Below are 13,693 nucleotides of genomic sequence, written 5' to 3' on the forward strand. Positions count from 1 at the left end.
AGAAATAGATTAGAAATAAATCAGCAGAGCCTCATGAAGATATACTCTGCTCGTAAGAAGACGTTGGCCCAAATATATATATATGAAATATATGATACCTACATATGATACACATGCATATGAAACACATGATACATATACATGATACATGAAAACATATAATACATATGAAACATACATATATGATACATATGAAATATATGAAACATGATACATAAACATATGATATATTATGATATATATGAAGCATATGAAACATACATAAACATATGATAAATGATGATATGATACATAAACATATGATACAACAGTCTGCGAGCGAGGGACCATCTCGACGCTCCCGTGACGTAGACAGAGAACGACGTTTCCGTAGCAACTGGGGGCGAACCGTTAACCGCAGCAGCCGCTGTACTACGGGAGCTAATAGAGGAGTAGGGGGGTTTGTCGTCTGTAACCGGACACCTCATCTGTCTTGCGGGGCCTAGAGACACGGGGGCGACGCAGTTATCGAGGCTGCGAGCCCGCAGTTCCGTGCGGAGATGCTGAATATGTGGAAAGTCCGAGAGCTGGTGGACAAAGCGTGAGTACGGAGGAGCAGGCGGAGCCGTCTGCACGAGTTAAACCGCTAAGTGGCTGCTATGCTAACCGGCTAACGTTAGCCGGGCAGCATCAGCAACGGATACAGGCCGTGACGTCACGGCGATAGCCCCTCAGCTGTTAGCCCCGACTAGCTGGCTAGCTGCCAATCTTCAACCCTGTGGCATAAATAGAGACGTGTGCTTTGCGATGGCTTGTCCCACTCTACATTTCCATCACTTGTTCACACAGCGTGGGGCGAAAGAGACAACATTGCACATTGTCGATTCGTTTATTTACGACCCACAATGAAAGCTACCCAGTTAGCTAATTCCGCTAGCATCGCGCATCCCATATCGGCTCTGTGTAGTGTTTGTGTCGGTGCCGCTGCAGAATCACGCCCTGTGTCGACCTGGTGATACCTGCAACCTCCACCATGCGTCCACCTGACAGTATACCCCGAGTAAAAAGCGAAGCAATCAGAGAGGCAAGATATTGTTTTGCGGATAGTACATTTCCTGCCAATTAGCGACCAACGATGTTTCGACCGAAGCCTATGGCCCCTGACAACTAAGGCAACAAAGCTGGTTGGAGAAACAGATCATACGTTTGTAGCTGATGCTGATGTTGCAGCCTTTTCTACTTCATGTTGTTTATCTGAGCACAAGACAGCGCGTGCTTCTTTGTGATATATATTGTTGTAAGTATAGTGTGCAGGGGTATAGTAATTATACACTAACAGGAGGAGGGGGAGAACAACAGCTCCCTGTCCGGTTTGTTCCAAGAGGCTTACTGAATAAACCAAAACCCACAACAAATTGGAAGATGAACTGATGCTTTTAGTTTGTTTACATAAGTAGAGTATGTACACCGGTTTCTAGTAATGGGTCTTTATACTGAATAAGTAAACAACTTTTGATGAGGATGTTGTCACTATCTGGACGACTAGGTTTGTGAGAGATACAATAAAATCAGCTTGATAAAGAACGCTGTGATCATATGTTTCATAGAGTAATAATAACCAGGATCATCTTTATTGACTAAGTATATGCCCACAAAGAAGAAGGTTAACTGTTTGTTTGTTTTTTGCTCTCGGTCTACTTACAAAGAAATAGACTGGACTAAGGTAAAACATCAACAGTATACAGTTGTAATGACATTTGTGTCATTAATAATGTTGGTTCAGTTCAAACTAATCTCAAATGAACTTACTATACACATTGTTAGAGTCATTATGTTGACTGATGAAAGAACAACCTCATCTCATAAAAACAGTGCAAAATATGGCTGGCCAATACTTCAAAATTGTAAATTATCATATTTCAATGGAATCTTATTGTCAAAAAAATATATATTGAGATATTGTTACCCAGAATTACGTTGTATAAATGGGACATACTGACTCAAATTTAGCAGAAAATTGTATATCATTTTGCACTAAAGTTCTTAATTAAATGAGAAAATACTATGTGGTTATTTCATTTAGACTATTAATTTATTGAATTACCAGAAAGCATGCTTTGTCATGATTATATAGCGTTATAGAGATATGAAATGACTATGATGATAGAAGATTTTTGCCGCTCATTAAAAAAACAATTATATTGCAAATGTGAGAAGGAAGAAAGAGTAAGTAGATAGAAGAAAGTTGCATGAAGGAAAGATGAGTGAGCAGACTGAAGAAAAGAAATAAGACAATCGAATATACTCGACAGAAGTACACAGATGGAGAGCTCAACAGAGCTTTAGATGGAGTAATAGACACCAGCTCCCATCAGCTGTAGGTTGTGCCTGGCTGGGCATGATGAATACACTCTATTATTGATCTACTTCAATAGAGCTTGCAGCGGTGGCCTTGCTTTTCCTACAGATTAAGAGTCACGATATTATGGTGTTCTTGCTGTGTGTGTCAGTCTTATCTGCTGACAATACCACAGTCAGTGGCAGCTCCTGTACTGAAGATGCCTCTTATTTTCTTTTGGTGGGAGGGTGGCAGAGCTCAGAGGAGAACGAGACGGAGAGGAAAGGTGCTGTGGAATGACAGAGTAATGATGGGAACGTGAGATTGGCAGACGCGAGGAGCAGAAAATAAAGGGAAAAATGGCAGTTAAAGAAGAAGGAGGGATGTGGTGGCAGAGAGAGATGTGTTTCACGTTGCAGTGCTTTGGCTGTGTGTTTTTTTGCCAGGTGTCTGTAGAGCAAGCCACGCCCATCAAAAGATGCAACATGCACACAGGAGAACAAACAGCAGCTTGTGAGCCCACAAAAACAAACCGTAGAGGATGCAGACCTTGCGGATGGGGAGTGTTGGCTGTGTTTACCTTGCTGATTTGCTCACACATGTATGTCTGCATGCCGGACCTTTGAAGTGCAGCGGTCGAGACAGGCTTTTAGAAAGCGGTCATTCATAATTCAGTGAGCTGAGATTCACATGGTCTTCCTTGATTTCACTGTCTATTATGACACCTGCATAAATTTGTTGTGATAATTCGGTTTTCCAAAGTTATTGTCAGCGTTAGTATGTGTGTGTGCTGCATGAGTGAGGTGTAGCAGTAGGGACATCTGCATTGTGTAGAAGTTAGACACGATGATGACGCTCTGATGGCAAGAGGGATTGTTTGTCATTTAAGAGTCCCCTTCATTGAATTTGTGTGTGTGTTCTACTGTGTAAATATATCAATGTGTGGGCTTTTGATTGTCTGTATTTTGGTCCGCTTGACCTCTGGAAATGGGTTGAGTGCCGTGTGAAGGGAATCAGCACAGAACATTTGATGATAACCAGCAAGGCGGACTGATCGAAAGACTGACAATAAAAAGCTCTGTGTTCACAATAAGTCAACAGAATGGTGTCACTTTTATATGATTAAAATATTGATGGTAATACAGATATGTTACTGGAGTAATCATGAAGAAAATAAATGTTTGTGTCAACAGCACTAATGTGGTGATGAACTACTCGGAGATCGAGTCCAAGGTGAGAGAGGCCACCAATGACGACCCCTGGGGACCCTCCGGTCAACTAATGGGAGAAATAGCCAAGTATGCGTAACACACGTACACAGTTTCAGTATGTGCATGCGAATACATGTAAATTATCAGTAAAGTAGCAGGTAAGCTGTGTTGTGTTATGAGACACACCTGCACACAAATTGTTTTATTTAGAAGAAAAAAAGAGTTATATTCAGAAGACGAGTAACGCTCGACCTAATTATACGTTGGATTACCTATATGGGTTTTTCCAGCACAATATAATGTCTTACTGTGTGTTTGTGACGAGTAACACTTGACCTAATTATACGTTGGATTACCTATATGGGTTTTTCCAGCACAATATAATGTTTTACTGTGTGTTTGTGCAGATCTACCTTTATGTATGAGCAGTTCCCAGAGGTGATGAACATGCTGTGGACCAGGATGCTTAAGGACAACAAGAAAAACTGGAGACGAGTCTACAAGGTATGGTCACACTCTGGTTGGCAGGTTAGTCGGGTGATTCCCAGGTGTGTGTGCTTATATTGTATATGTGTCGTGTTGTACTGTGCAGCTCAGGGAAGTGCTTATCAACTACATTCTTGAATCCTACCCACATACTTATATGCAAAGATGATAAAGGAAGAATGAGTTTGTTTTGATTTTTTTTTTTAGCATAATTAAGACGAGTTTAAGAGTAGGACTTTAAATTATTTTTACGAAAGGTGATTCCGCCCCGTGTGGTTCTGGTTACATCCCCTGCATAGTCTCTTATCACGTCTCTGACTAGCTCTCTCTATCCCCCTCTTCCAGGCTTTACTGCTGCTGGCCTACCTGATCAGGAATGGGTCTGAAAGAGTCGTCACCAGTGCCAGAGAACACATCTACGACCTGCGATCTCTAGAAAACTACCACTTAATTGGTGAGTCTCTGAATACATATTAGCTAGCTAGCTCTTTCTCTTCTTATTCTTTACTTTTAAATCACTTGTGTGCAAATCAGACGCTATCAGAAAGATCACTGAGTAACCAAAGTAGAATGTTTCATTCCTCTGAGGAGAATGAATACAGTGTGTACAGCAAAACTTCAATCTGTCCATTTGATTTTGATCATTCTTTCGCACAAAAATACATTTTGACCTGGTGATGGTTCAAGAGGAAAGTAACCAAAAACATTATGATTGAGCCTCTCTGGACAATTAAAGTCTCTGCAAATGTCCTGGATTAGCTGACATTTAATTTTAAAGACACCTTGCCTTTACACAGCGGTTGACACTACATGGAAGGTCAGAATGTCACCAAAGTTACTGTCTCCAACAAATGTCAGTCTGGCCAGTAGTCCTCCTGTTTTACTTTTCTGTGTGTCTGTCCAGATGAGAATGGTAAGGATCAGGGCATCAATGTGCGTCAGAAGGTGAAGGAGATGGTGGAGTTCATCCAGGACGATGACAGACTGAGAGATGAGAGGAAGAAAGCCAAGAAGAACAAAGATAAATACATTGGAGTCTCCTCTAACAGTATGGATGGAGGAGGATGTGGAGGAGGAGAAGAAGGGGGTGGTGGAGGAGGAGGAGGAGGAGGAGGAGGAGGTGGTAGTGGTGGTGGTGGAGGAGGAGGAGGAGGAGGAGGAGGCAGCAGCAGCGCAGGAGGAGGAGGAGGCGGCAGCGGTGGTGTTAAGACCCGTAAGTAATTCACTACGTTTCCTTTGACAGCTCAAGTGAGATGTGGATTAAATTGCTAATAATAACTTTCCCTATCTAAACCCAGCAGAATTCAAATGAATTAGAGGAACTTTTTGAATCAAACTTGAAATTCCAGTAATAACAAGGAATTTGTCATATTGTTTTATTGATTAGTTGATTAATCACTAAGTTTATACATGTCTAAAAAAAATGGCCCAATCATGTCTTAAAATATCTGAAACAGCATCCTAACTTTGTATGTTTGGTGTGTGAGAATATTATTTAAATTGATCATTTGAGAGACTTATCAATCAAAAATGCAAAACATTTTCCAGGTCCAACTTCTACAATGTGTTGATTACGGTGTGTTCGGAGGGACATTTTATAGACCAAACAATTAATCAGAAATTCTAATTATTTATCGGCAGCTCTAATCTTATTGTTGGTTTGGTGTCTTATATTTGTTATAAGTTCAAAAGTCATGCTCTTTCTCTCTTTCTGTCCTTTTCTGTGTTCTTCCTTCCAGCAAATGAGTTGGATCGAAGTAAGTGGGATGAGGACTGGGATAAGAGCAAAGGAGCCTTCCCCTTCAGTGAGAAGCTCGGAGAGATCAGTGACAAGATAGGCAGCACCATCGACGACACAATTAACAAGTTCAGGAAGAAGGAACGAGATGACTCGCCCGACAGAATCAGGTAAACGTACGATGTCCTCCTGCACAATTATACATATTACATAATACATATTTATTTTTCTGAATTGTCTGAAAAAATGCTTGTTTTAAATTGGCCAACAGGTGTATACTGAAGTAACTCAACATGCTTACTTGGTTGGAAACAGTGGTGCTATCGCACAAATCAAAATAATGCACCTACTTGTTGCACGTCAGAGGGCTCATGTGTTTAAATTATTTAAGCCTTTGTGTCTTGGATCATCCATTACATAAACAAAAACGCACAGACTTATAATAATTGCAAAGAAACAAAACACTGCTTCTTCTTTGTGTCTGGTTGCCATAGTGACAACGAGGAGGACAGAGTATCGAGAAACGGCAGGCAGGAAACCCTTGAGTTCAAAGATGAGGAGGAAACTGTCACGACAAAGAGCATCCAAATCACACAAGCAACGGAAACCACCACCACCACCACGCGGAAACGCAGCGGAGTAACGAGCGGCAAGGCGTTGGACCTGGGCGCTGCAGCCCACTACACTGGAGACCAAGAGGAGAAGGTACTCACAAACACTTGCGCTTTTCCAAATGTCAGATACCTTTTCAAGAGTACACATTTAATCAACTTGTCTTTTTTATTTCTATCTTTAGTCATCAGCCAGGCAGTCTTCCAGTAGCGGTCTAGCTGACCTGCTCGTGATTGACCCTTTATCCAATCAGAGCACTGCAACAGGTAGTTACACACTTTTACACACAGAAAGAAAGATATGAAAGAAATGAAGGCCAAGAAGGTGGGTTTTAAAATATGGGTGGTGTTGTTGACAAGAGTTCATGAATACATACATGTGTGTGTCCTTCCATCCAGGTGGCACTTCAGACCTCATTGGTGGCTTTGCTGACTTCTCCTCTCCTGCAGCCTCTGCCAGCCTCCCAGCTTCCACTGGTAAACCTGTTTTGCCTCTCTAAGCTCTTCCTGTGGTAATCTGAAGGTGCTTTCAGACTTGTAGTCTGGTTAATGTGGTTCGGACCAAGGTGGGAAACTATACATTGTTTAATCTTAGTGTTTGGTCTTTTTATTTTTTATTTCACATCACAAACACACCGTACCAGAGTCTCTGTGAACCAAGACCCTCCTTTTGAAGGAGGTTTTGGCACAGTAGTTGTTTTTTTCACACCAGGGTTCCAATGATTATACGAACCAGGACATTTGCTCCTCTCACCGCATTTTAGCATACGTTTGTCCTAATTTCTGTTAGTCTTTTATGCTTATTGCTCATGAGTTATAATCAAAATGTTTTCTACTAAAATATGACTATTTTCTATCTTGCTGAACCAAACGGGTTAAGTGTGAAAGTCCATCATGAAAAAAAGCCATGTAGTTAGTTATTTAGACTTTTTGGGGGTTTGGATTCGTAGAATATGAGTATAAATTAAGGACACAGTGAAGGAGTGGGACAGTTTCTGTCAACATCCAAGATGAATGTTACAATCACAACTAAACATTCCACAACTCTCTTGTGGACAGCTGCTGCACCATCCAATGGAAATGGAGAATTTGGGGATTGGAACGCTTTCTCGGCCAATACACCAGTTTCGTCGAGGTCTGGTCCCTCCCAGCCTGTCACGGACCTGTTTGGCAGCGTCCAGTCAACTACAGTACCAGCCTCTAATACTGCCACATCTTCTACCGAGCTCTTTGACCTGATGGGTGGAGTAAACCATCAACTAACCAATCCACATACAACACTGAGTGCCTCTCAGAGCATGACTTTCTCTCTGGGAGGTGCAATGCCAGGAGCCTCTGTTGCAATGCCAACCATGCCCCTTTCTCGCTCTCAACAGGTAGGTACGGTATATTTCACAGGGAGGACTAGTTTGTCTCAAACTGTATGAAAATCTGAAAATGTTAAAGATAATGAATTCCACTGAAAGAATAACCCAGTAGCGTCCAGTGTGTATGTAATAAATGGTCCAGTTAATAGTCTAAATAGTGCCATGAAAATTAACAATAACATGTCTGACTCTGATTTAGTGGTGCAGATCTGGTGGATTAGGTTAGGTAAGGGTTAGGTTTAATTATATACAATGTATCAAAAGAAAATGTGAAAGGTAATCAAAGATTTATGTCAGTGCACCCTTAAAGAATGCTTTTTATTCCAATTTTCAATATATATAAAGGGTTAGAAACTATTTTGAGGCTGTTAATTGCTTTCTGTTTTTGATTTTGGGTTCTTAACAGTATGTTTTTTTTCTTGTTTATGTCAGGAAAAACTATATTCTGTGTGTAAAATATGTTGTATTCATTTTAGAGCTTGGGAGGCATGTCATCTCAGCAGCCCATAGGACAGCAGCAGAAGGTTGGTGTTGGAAGTCCTGGATCATTAGGATCAACCTGGTCTGACCCCTCCGTCAACATCAGTCTGGACTTCCTATCAGCAGGCCTCAACCCCACTAAGACACCGCCCACACTCAACAATATCATCCAGCAACAAGGTATTGTCTTCCACACTGCGATTCATTTTCTATATACTGTATACAGTATATATTAATTGTTTTTTAAAAAAAAAAGAAGGTCAGTGTAACTCTCTGAACAGCCCAAGTGGTTGAACAGAGTGGATTAACTCCTCCCTGTCCATATGTGTCTGTGCAGGAGTACCTCCGGTTAACCTGTTGACCCAGAGCTTCGGCGGACTGAACCTCAGCTCCCCGCCCCACGTTGCACCCAGCAGACCACCAGCCAATCCCATGATGGCAAGCAACGCAATGACGATGGGCATGCCTGTTTCCTTGGCCTCGAGTATGCCCCCTTCAATGACCACGGGGACCATGGGGATGGGGGGAATTCCTGTAAACCAAGGCATGATGGGAATGAACATAAGCATGAATATGGGCATGGCCACTCCAGTGATGATGGGTGGTATGGCTGGCATGGGAGTGCCAGGAGTGGGGGTGGGCCTAGCACACACCATCACCCCAGCCGTGGTTCCACCCAAGCAGGATGCCTTCGCTAACTTTGGCAGCTTTGGGAAATGAAGGAGTACAAATGTGTGTGAGTGTGAGTGTGCATGTCTGACATTTTGAGAGTGTGAACCAGAGGACTGCTGTACTTGAAGACAACCTTGCATGTTTCTCTCTCTGCTGTCTTTGGTGAGCTGGCACCAGTGATCCCAGTCTGTTGACATGATCTTGGAGGTAGGGGGAGTGCCAACTGCGGCCCTTCACCCATTTGATGTGTGAATTTATGTCACACAGAGGACACCTGAAGAGCAGGGAAGCTGTCAACCCACATCCGCGAGTCATTACTTTCCTGTGAGGAAAAGCTCCTCATCTTTAGCAGCTTTTATATATGAACTACAGTATGACCTCCTTCACAAAGAAATCACTGCAAAAAGGTAATTGTTTTTCCCTGTAAATGTACAGAGAATCAATCAGTTAAATTAACTCCAATAAAAATGGCATTGATGTCTTAATTTTACATTTTGGCATGAGATATGTTTTAAATAATTTCTACCAAACTTAATCGTAAAATGTAAGCCATTGCATTATTGCCATCTTTTACTTTCTGTCACTCTTTGTGCAAACAGTATAACGGTTACAAAATGTTGCTGGTGCATACCGAATCCATACTCTGGTCCTCCAGCAGAGGGCAGACTGGGTCTATGCCTTGGGATAACACTGTCTGGTCGTATTTATTCTTGAGACATATTAGGGAGGATGAATTGCATATTACATCCTCTTCCTCCCCTCTCCTCTTTTTATCAGGACTGAAGCAGTTCACATTAACTCAATGTAATGTAGTTTTATTGATGTTTAAAAGACAACATGAGTGAAAGTGAAACCTTTAACTGCTCAGAACAAATGTCCCTAAAATACTGTTGGGCTCTTTATATTACAATAATCAGTTCATTAAAAGTGACGATGTTCCTCTACTTTCCATTTGAATGCCTCTGTCAGATTATTGCCTGACAAAAGGTTAAGTCAGTATTTTATTTTGAATACTAGTCAATGATAGTTTCTTTTGATGCAATGATGTTGTAGGACACGCGACTTTATCTAAGCGTTGCTTTTTTTACCCACACAGATCTCTTCTGTATTGTATTTTTTCATACAGACACTGTTTATGGATAGGGGTACAGGATAATGTTTTGTTTTTTTTAAGTATTTGCCAACTTTGCTTCGGGATGAGAGGGTCAACGATGGTCACCATCTACAAGACTGAACATTACAATCCTCTGTACTTCTTCCCAAGTGGCTCACCTCAGAATGTGTGGGTCAACCCGGGATGTACCTTTTTAATTACAAACAATGTTTGTAAGCCTGCAGCTCACAAACTGTGTACTATAAAATATTCACATGGATTAGATACATTGGAGGACTTTTTTTTTGTTAGCTGAGTTTTAATAAATTATTTCTAAGGCCAGACCAATCTAATGGGTGTGGGGGCTCTTGAGTGAAGTGTGTGCGTGAGAAAAGAATAAATGAGTATGTGACTTTCTTTATGGGTAAGGTTGTCTCAGTTTGATGTGCAAACAGCTAAGCAGAGCCTATTGTCATTTTCTGAGGCACTGTACTCCAAATGACCAAATCTTTATTTTGTTACTCTCAGAGGAATTATTCCATAGTTATTAGTTTAATATTTTGTTAGTTTACTTGTAAGGTTATGTTCATACGGGAGCTACTAACAACATAATTTAGTTGACGGGAACCATGTTTTTTTTTTCTTGTTGGTACAGCTTGTTTCATTTGATTTTCTGTACTTCATTTGAAATTAAATTATAACATTAAAGATTACATCTCTTCATTTTTTCGAAGTGTAGACTTTTAGTAGCATGCTCTGGGGCTGATTCCAATATTTTTTCAACTTAATAAAATTTATTTTTGACAACTTTTAAACCAAGTAATAAAAAAAAAAGTATTTACCTCCAGAGTTGTATTATTGGTAGTACATAGAAGGCTTTGAAAAATAAAACTAGACAATCATGATGGGGAAATAAAATGTACATAGACAAAATAAGTTGAGATAAACCTGTATTGATCTCAAGAGGGGGGATTTAGGTGATGCAGCAGCACAAAGACATACATAAAATAAATAAAAATGAAGCACATAAAGACAAAGTTAAGAGGTAAAGTGACATGGTATGATACATAGCGTCAAGTCTAGTATGTAAGTGCTGCACATCAGAATAATACAAACTGATTAAGTAATAAGACTTAGTGTTGTCAGTATCGATATCCCAAAATAGAAACATAGTTTATGGTAAGATAGTATAACATATTAACATACTATAATATGATATAGCATAGATGAGGTAGTATAATGTATAGCAGGTGCAATAGTAGGCCTATAGTAATAATAGTACAGTGCAGCAGTATAGCTGAATATCAAATATAGTAAGATATAGTATGGTAGCTTACTGTATTGGATACTAAAGTATATAATATAACATGGTACATTTAATAATAATAGGCTACTAGTATGAAATAAATACTCGAGTATTAAACAGTTAACAGGAAAAATAATACAGAATCACAAACTGGTTTTATTGTTTTAATTTTATAGAGGCTATTTTTATGCCATTTAGCTGGTAAATAGTTCGCTGGAATGTTCATACACCTGCACGTCCAACAACGTGCTGTTGTTTGGGCAACCGGCCGTTTAATCAATCACACTCCGGATGGCAGATTGAAACCCGGATCTAACTAACCCCAGAATAAAGCCACGGTCGTAAACTGGACATGCCCTTTGAAAAAAGAAATCAAGAACCGGGTCCGCCACCCAGAAACACGAGCCTGGGCCCAGCAAAGCCCGCTTCTCGGTTCTTTAAAACTGGAGCTGCGGGTCAGATTCCGCTGGACGTGACCGGAAACGGGTCCAAGACTTGCAAAGACTACATTCCCTCAGTTGGAGCAAGTTCTGGATTTAAAAACGGAAGGTCACCACCAATATCAACCCACAGGGTCAGGTCAAAAGTGGCCCCTTCAGGTTCGTGTCCGTCAGCCGGAGGAAGAGGAGGAGGAAGAGGAGGAGGAGGTTCCCATGTCAGTGCTGGAAAGCGGCTTCACTTTGAGGATCAAATCACTGAGAGGCTGAAACCTGTTTCCAGTTTTACCATCCCGCCGACGGAGGAAGGTACAGTCTACTATACTGTGTGTGATAGTCCTGCTGGGGTGTATACGCAAGGAGAGACACAGGGAAATACATATGAAATATTTGGAATAACATCAATTAAAACATCCTAATTATGAGATACTAATTTAACATTTTATTTTCTATCTATGAGATAACCAAATCATAATTGTGAAGTGACATTTCCAAATAAAAATCATGCGATACTGAATTAAAATCATTATTACATTAAGTCAAAAAAATACAAATGTTTTATTGTGATATATTGTGTCATCTCTAATGTTTCATAGTTTTTTTTCTTGCTTAGTGGAAATTGGTTTCCTTGAACCTGAATGTTTTCCTCAAATGTCCTCTTCAGATCTGAAGGAGTTGCATTATGGCCAGACAAGAATGGACAAGGATGGACACATCAAAAAGTCACCAAATGCTTTTATTGTGTGGCGTCGTATCCACTACCAATATGTCCGTCGCAAACATTGCCCTGTAGCCAATATGATGGAAATCAGTATTGTGCTGGGCCGTGAGTGGTCCAAGCTCAGTGAGGAGCAGAAGAAGCCTTACTACGAAGTGGCTCACAAACTGAAATGCATGCAGGAACAGCAAATCCATGGTATGGACAATTATATATATATATATATATATATATATATATATATATATATATATATATATATATATATACACACACACACACACACACTCTTACACTTACTGTCATGTCTTGTGTGCAGACATACAGTAGGATGTGTATTCAGTTTGAATCTGTATGGTGAACCTCTGACTTTCACTTACTCTGGCTTTCTGCTTTGTGATATCGTACCAGATTCTGTGTTGTGCCAACAGAAGAAGAAAGACATTGAGTGTTTGTCCTCGAGGCAGGGAGCAGGACAAGACCAAGGCATCTCCTTCTCACAGGCAGTGTCTCCAGCTCAGTCTAATGTGAAGGGCACCATGTATCCATATCCCCCCACGATGCCCTATGGGCTACCCACTTACCCCATCTCATCAGATCTCTACTCCAGCGTCCGGAATAACCATCTAGGTTAGGCAGTGAAATATTCCAGCTATCTGTTTATATCCATTAATGCACCTTTCATAAAACCCATGTAGTGAATACATTTTGATAACTCATAAATTATAGCAAATATGGATCATTGAGTGTTTCTTTTTACTGTTAACCCCCAGTCTCACACAGAGATGAACACAGTTTATATTAGATGTATTTAAAGCAGCTGCAAGTAAAACATGTTTTGTTTTAAGAGTCAGCTTTTTACATCTGTACACTGGCTCACTTTTGAACAGACTGTTACTTTAAGAGGGTGTACGGATTCCCAGAATTCACAGTTCAGTGACATTTTCATTTTCTAATTGACTTCCTGTACTTACATCAGGTTTTTCTACAGATACCCAAAATACCAGCAGCTCCACATAGGAATTGAGGAATTACCACAGCACTCACCCACAGAGGGACGAGACCGCATCAGAGTCTCACGCAGCCAGATATTGACATCAGGCCGCAGCGTTCGGCCATCAACAAAGTGGAGTGTAAATGTGTGGATGATGTTGGAGTGATCGAGGAGACATTCAACACACAAAAGACAACACTGGCAGTGATATTTAGAAGAATCATACATTTAATTTTATTGCAAAATAAATTAAATGCTCTGTA

The 13,693-nt window shown here is 40.6% G+C and overlaps 1 protein-coding gene across 1 annotated transcript; it reads left to right on the forward strand.

The window, feature by feature from the left end:
* Positions 1-539: 539 nt before the first annotated feature.
* LOC306753608 (clathrin interactor 1-like) lies at positions 540-9,108 on the forward strand (the record flags this gene model as incomplete). Its single annotated transcript, XM_079237497.1, has 12 exons — positions 540-580; positions 3,511-3,615; positions 3,936-4,032; positions 4,360-4,468; positions 4,919-5,143; positions 5,754-5,922; positions 6,247-6,457; positions 6,549-6,630; positions 6,763-6,840; positions 7,423-7,739; positions 8,207-8,390; positions 8,548-9,108. 12 exons carry the CDS (start codon positions 540-542, stop codon positions 8,928-8,930), a joined length of 2,001 nt encoding a protein of 666 aa, XP_079093623.1. The 3' UTR covers positions 8,931-9,108.
* Positions 9,109-13,693: the final 4,585 nt, after the last annotated feature.

Source organism: Taurulus bubalis, assembly GCF_910589615.1.
Source record: "Taurulus bubalis genome assembly, chromosome: 2".
Lineage (NCBI taxonomy): Eukaryota > Metazoa > Chordata > Actinopteri > Perciformes > Cottidae > Taurulus > Taurulus bubalis.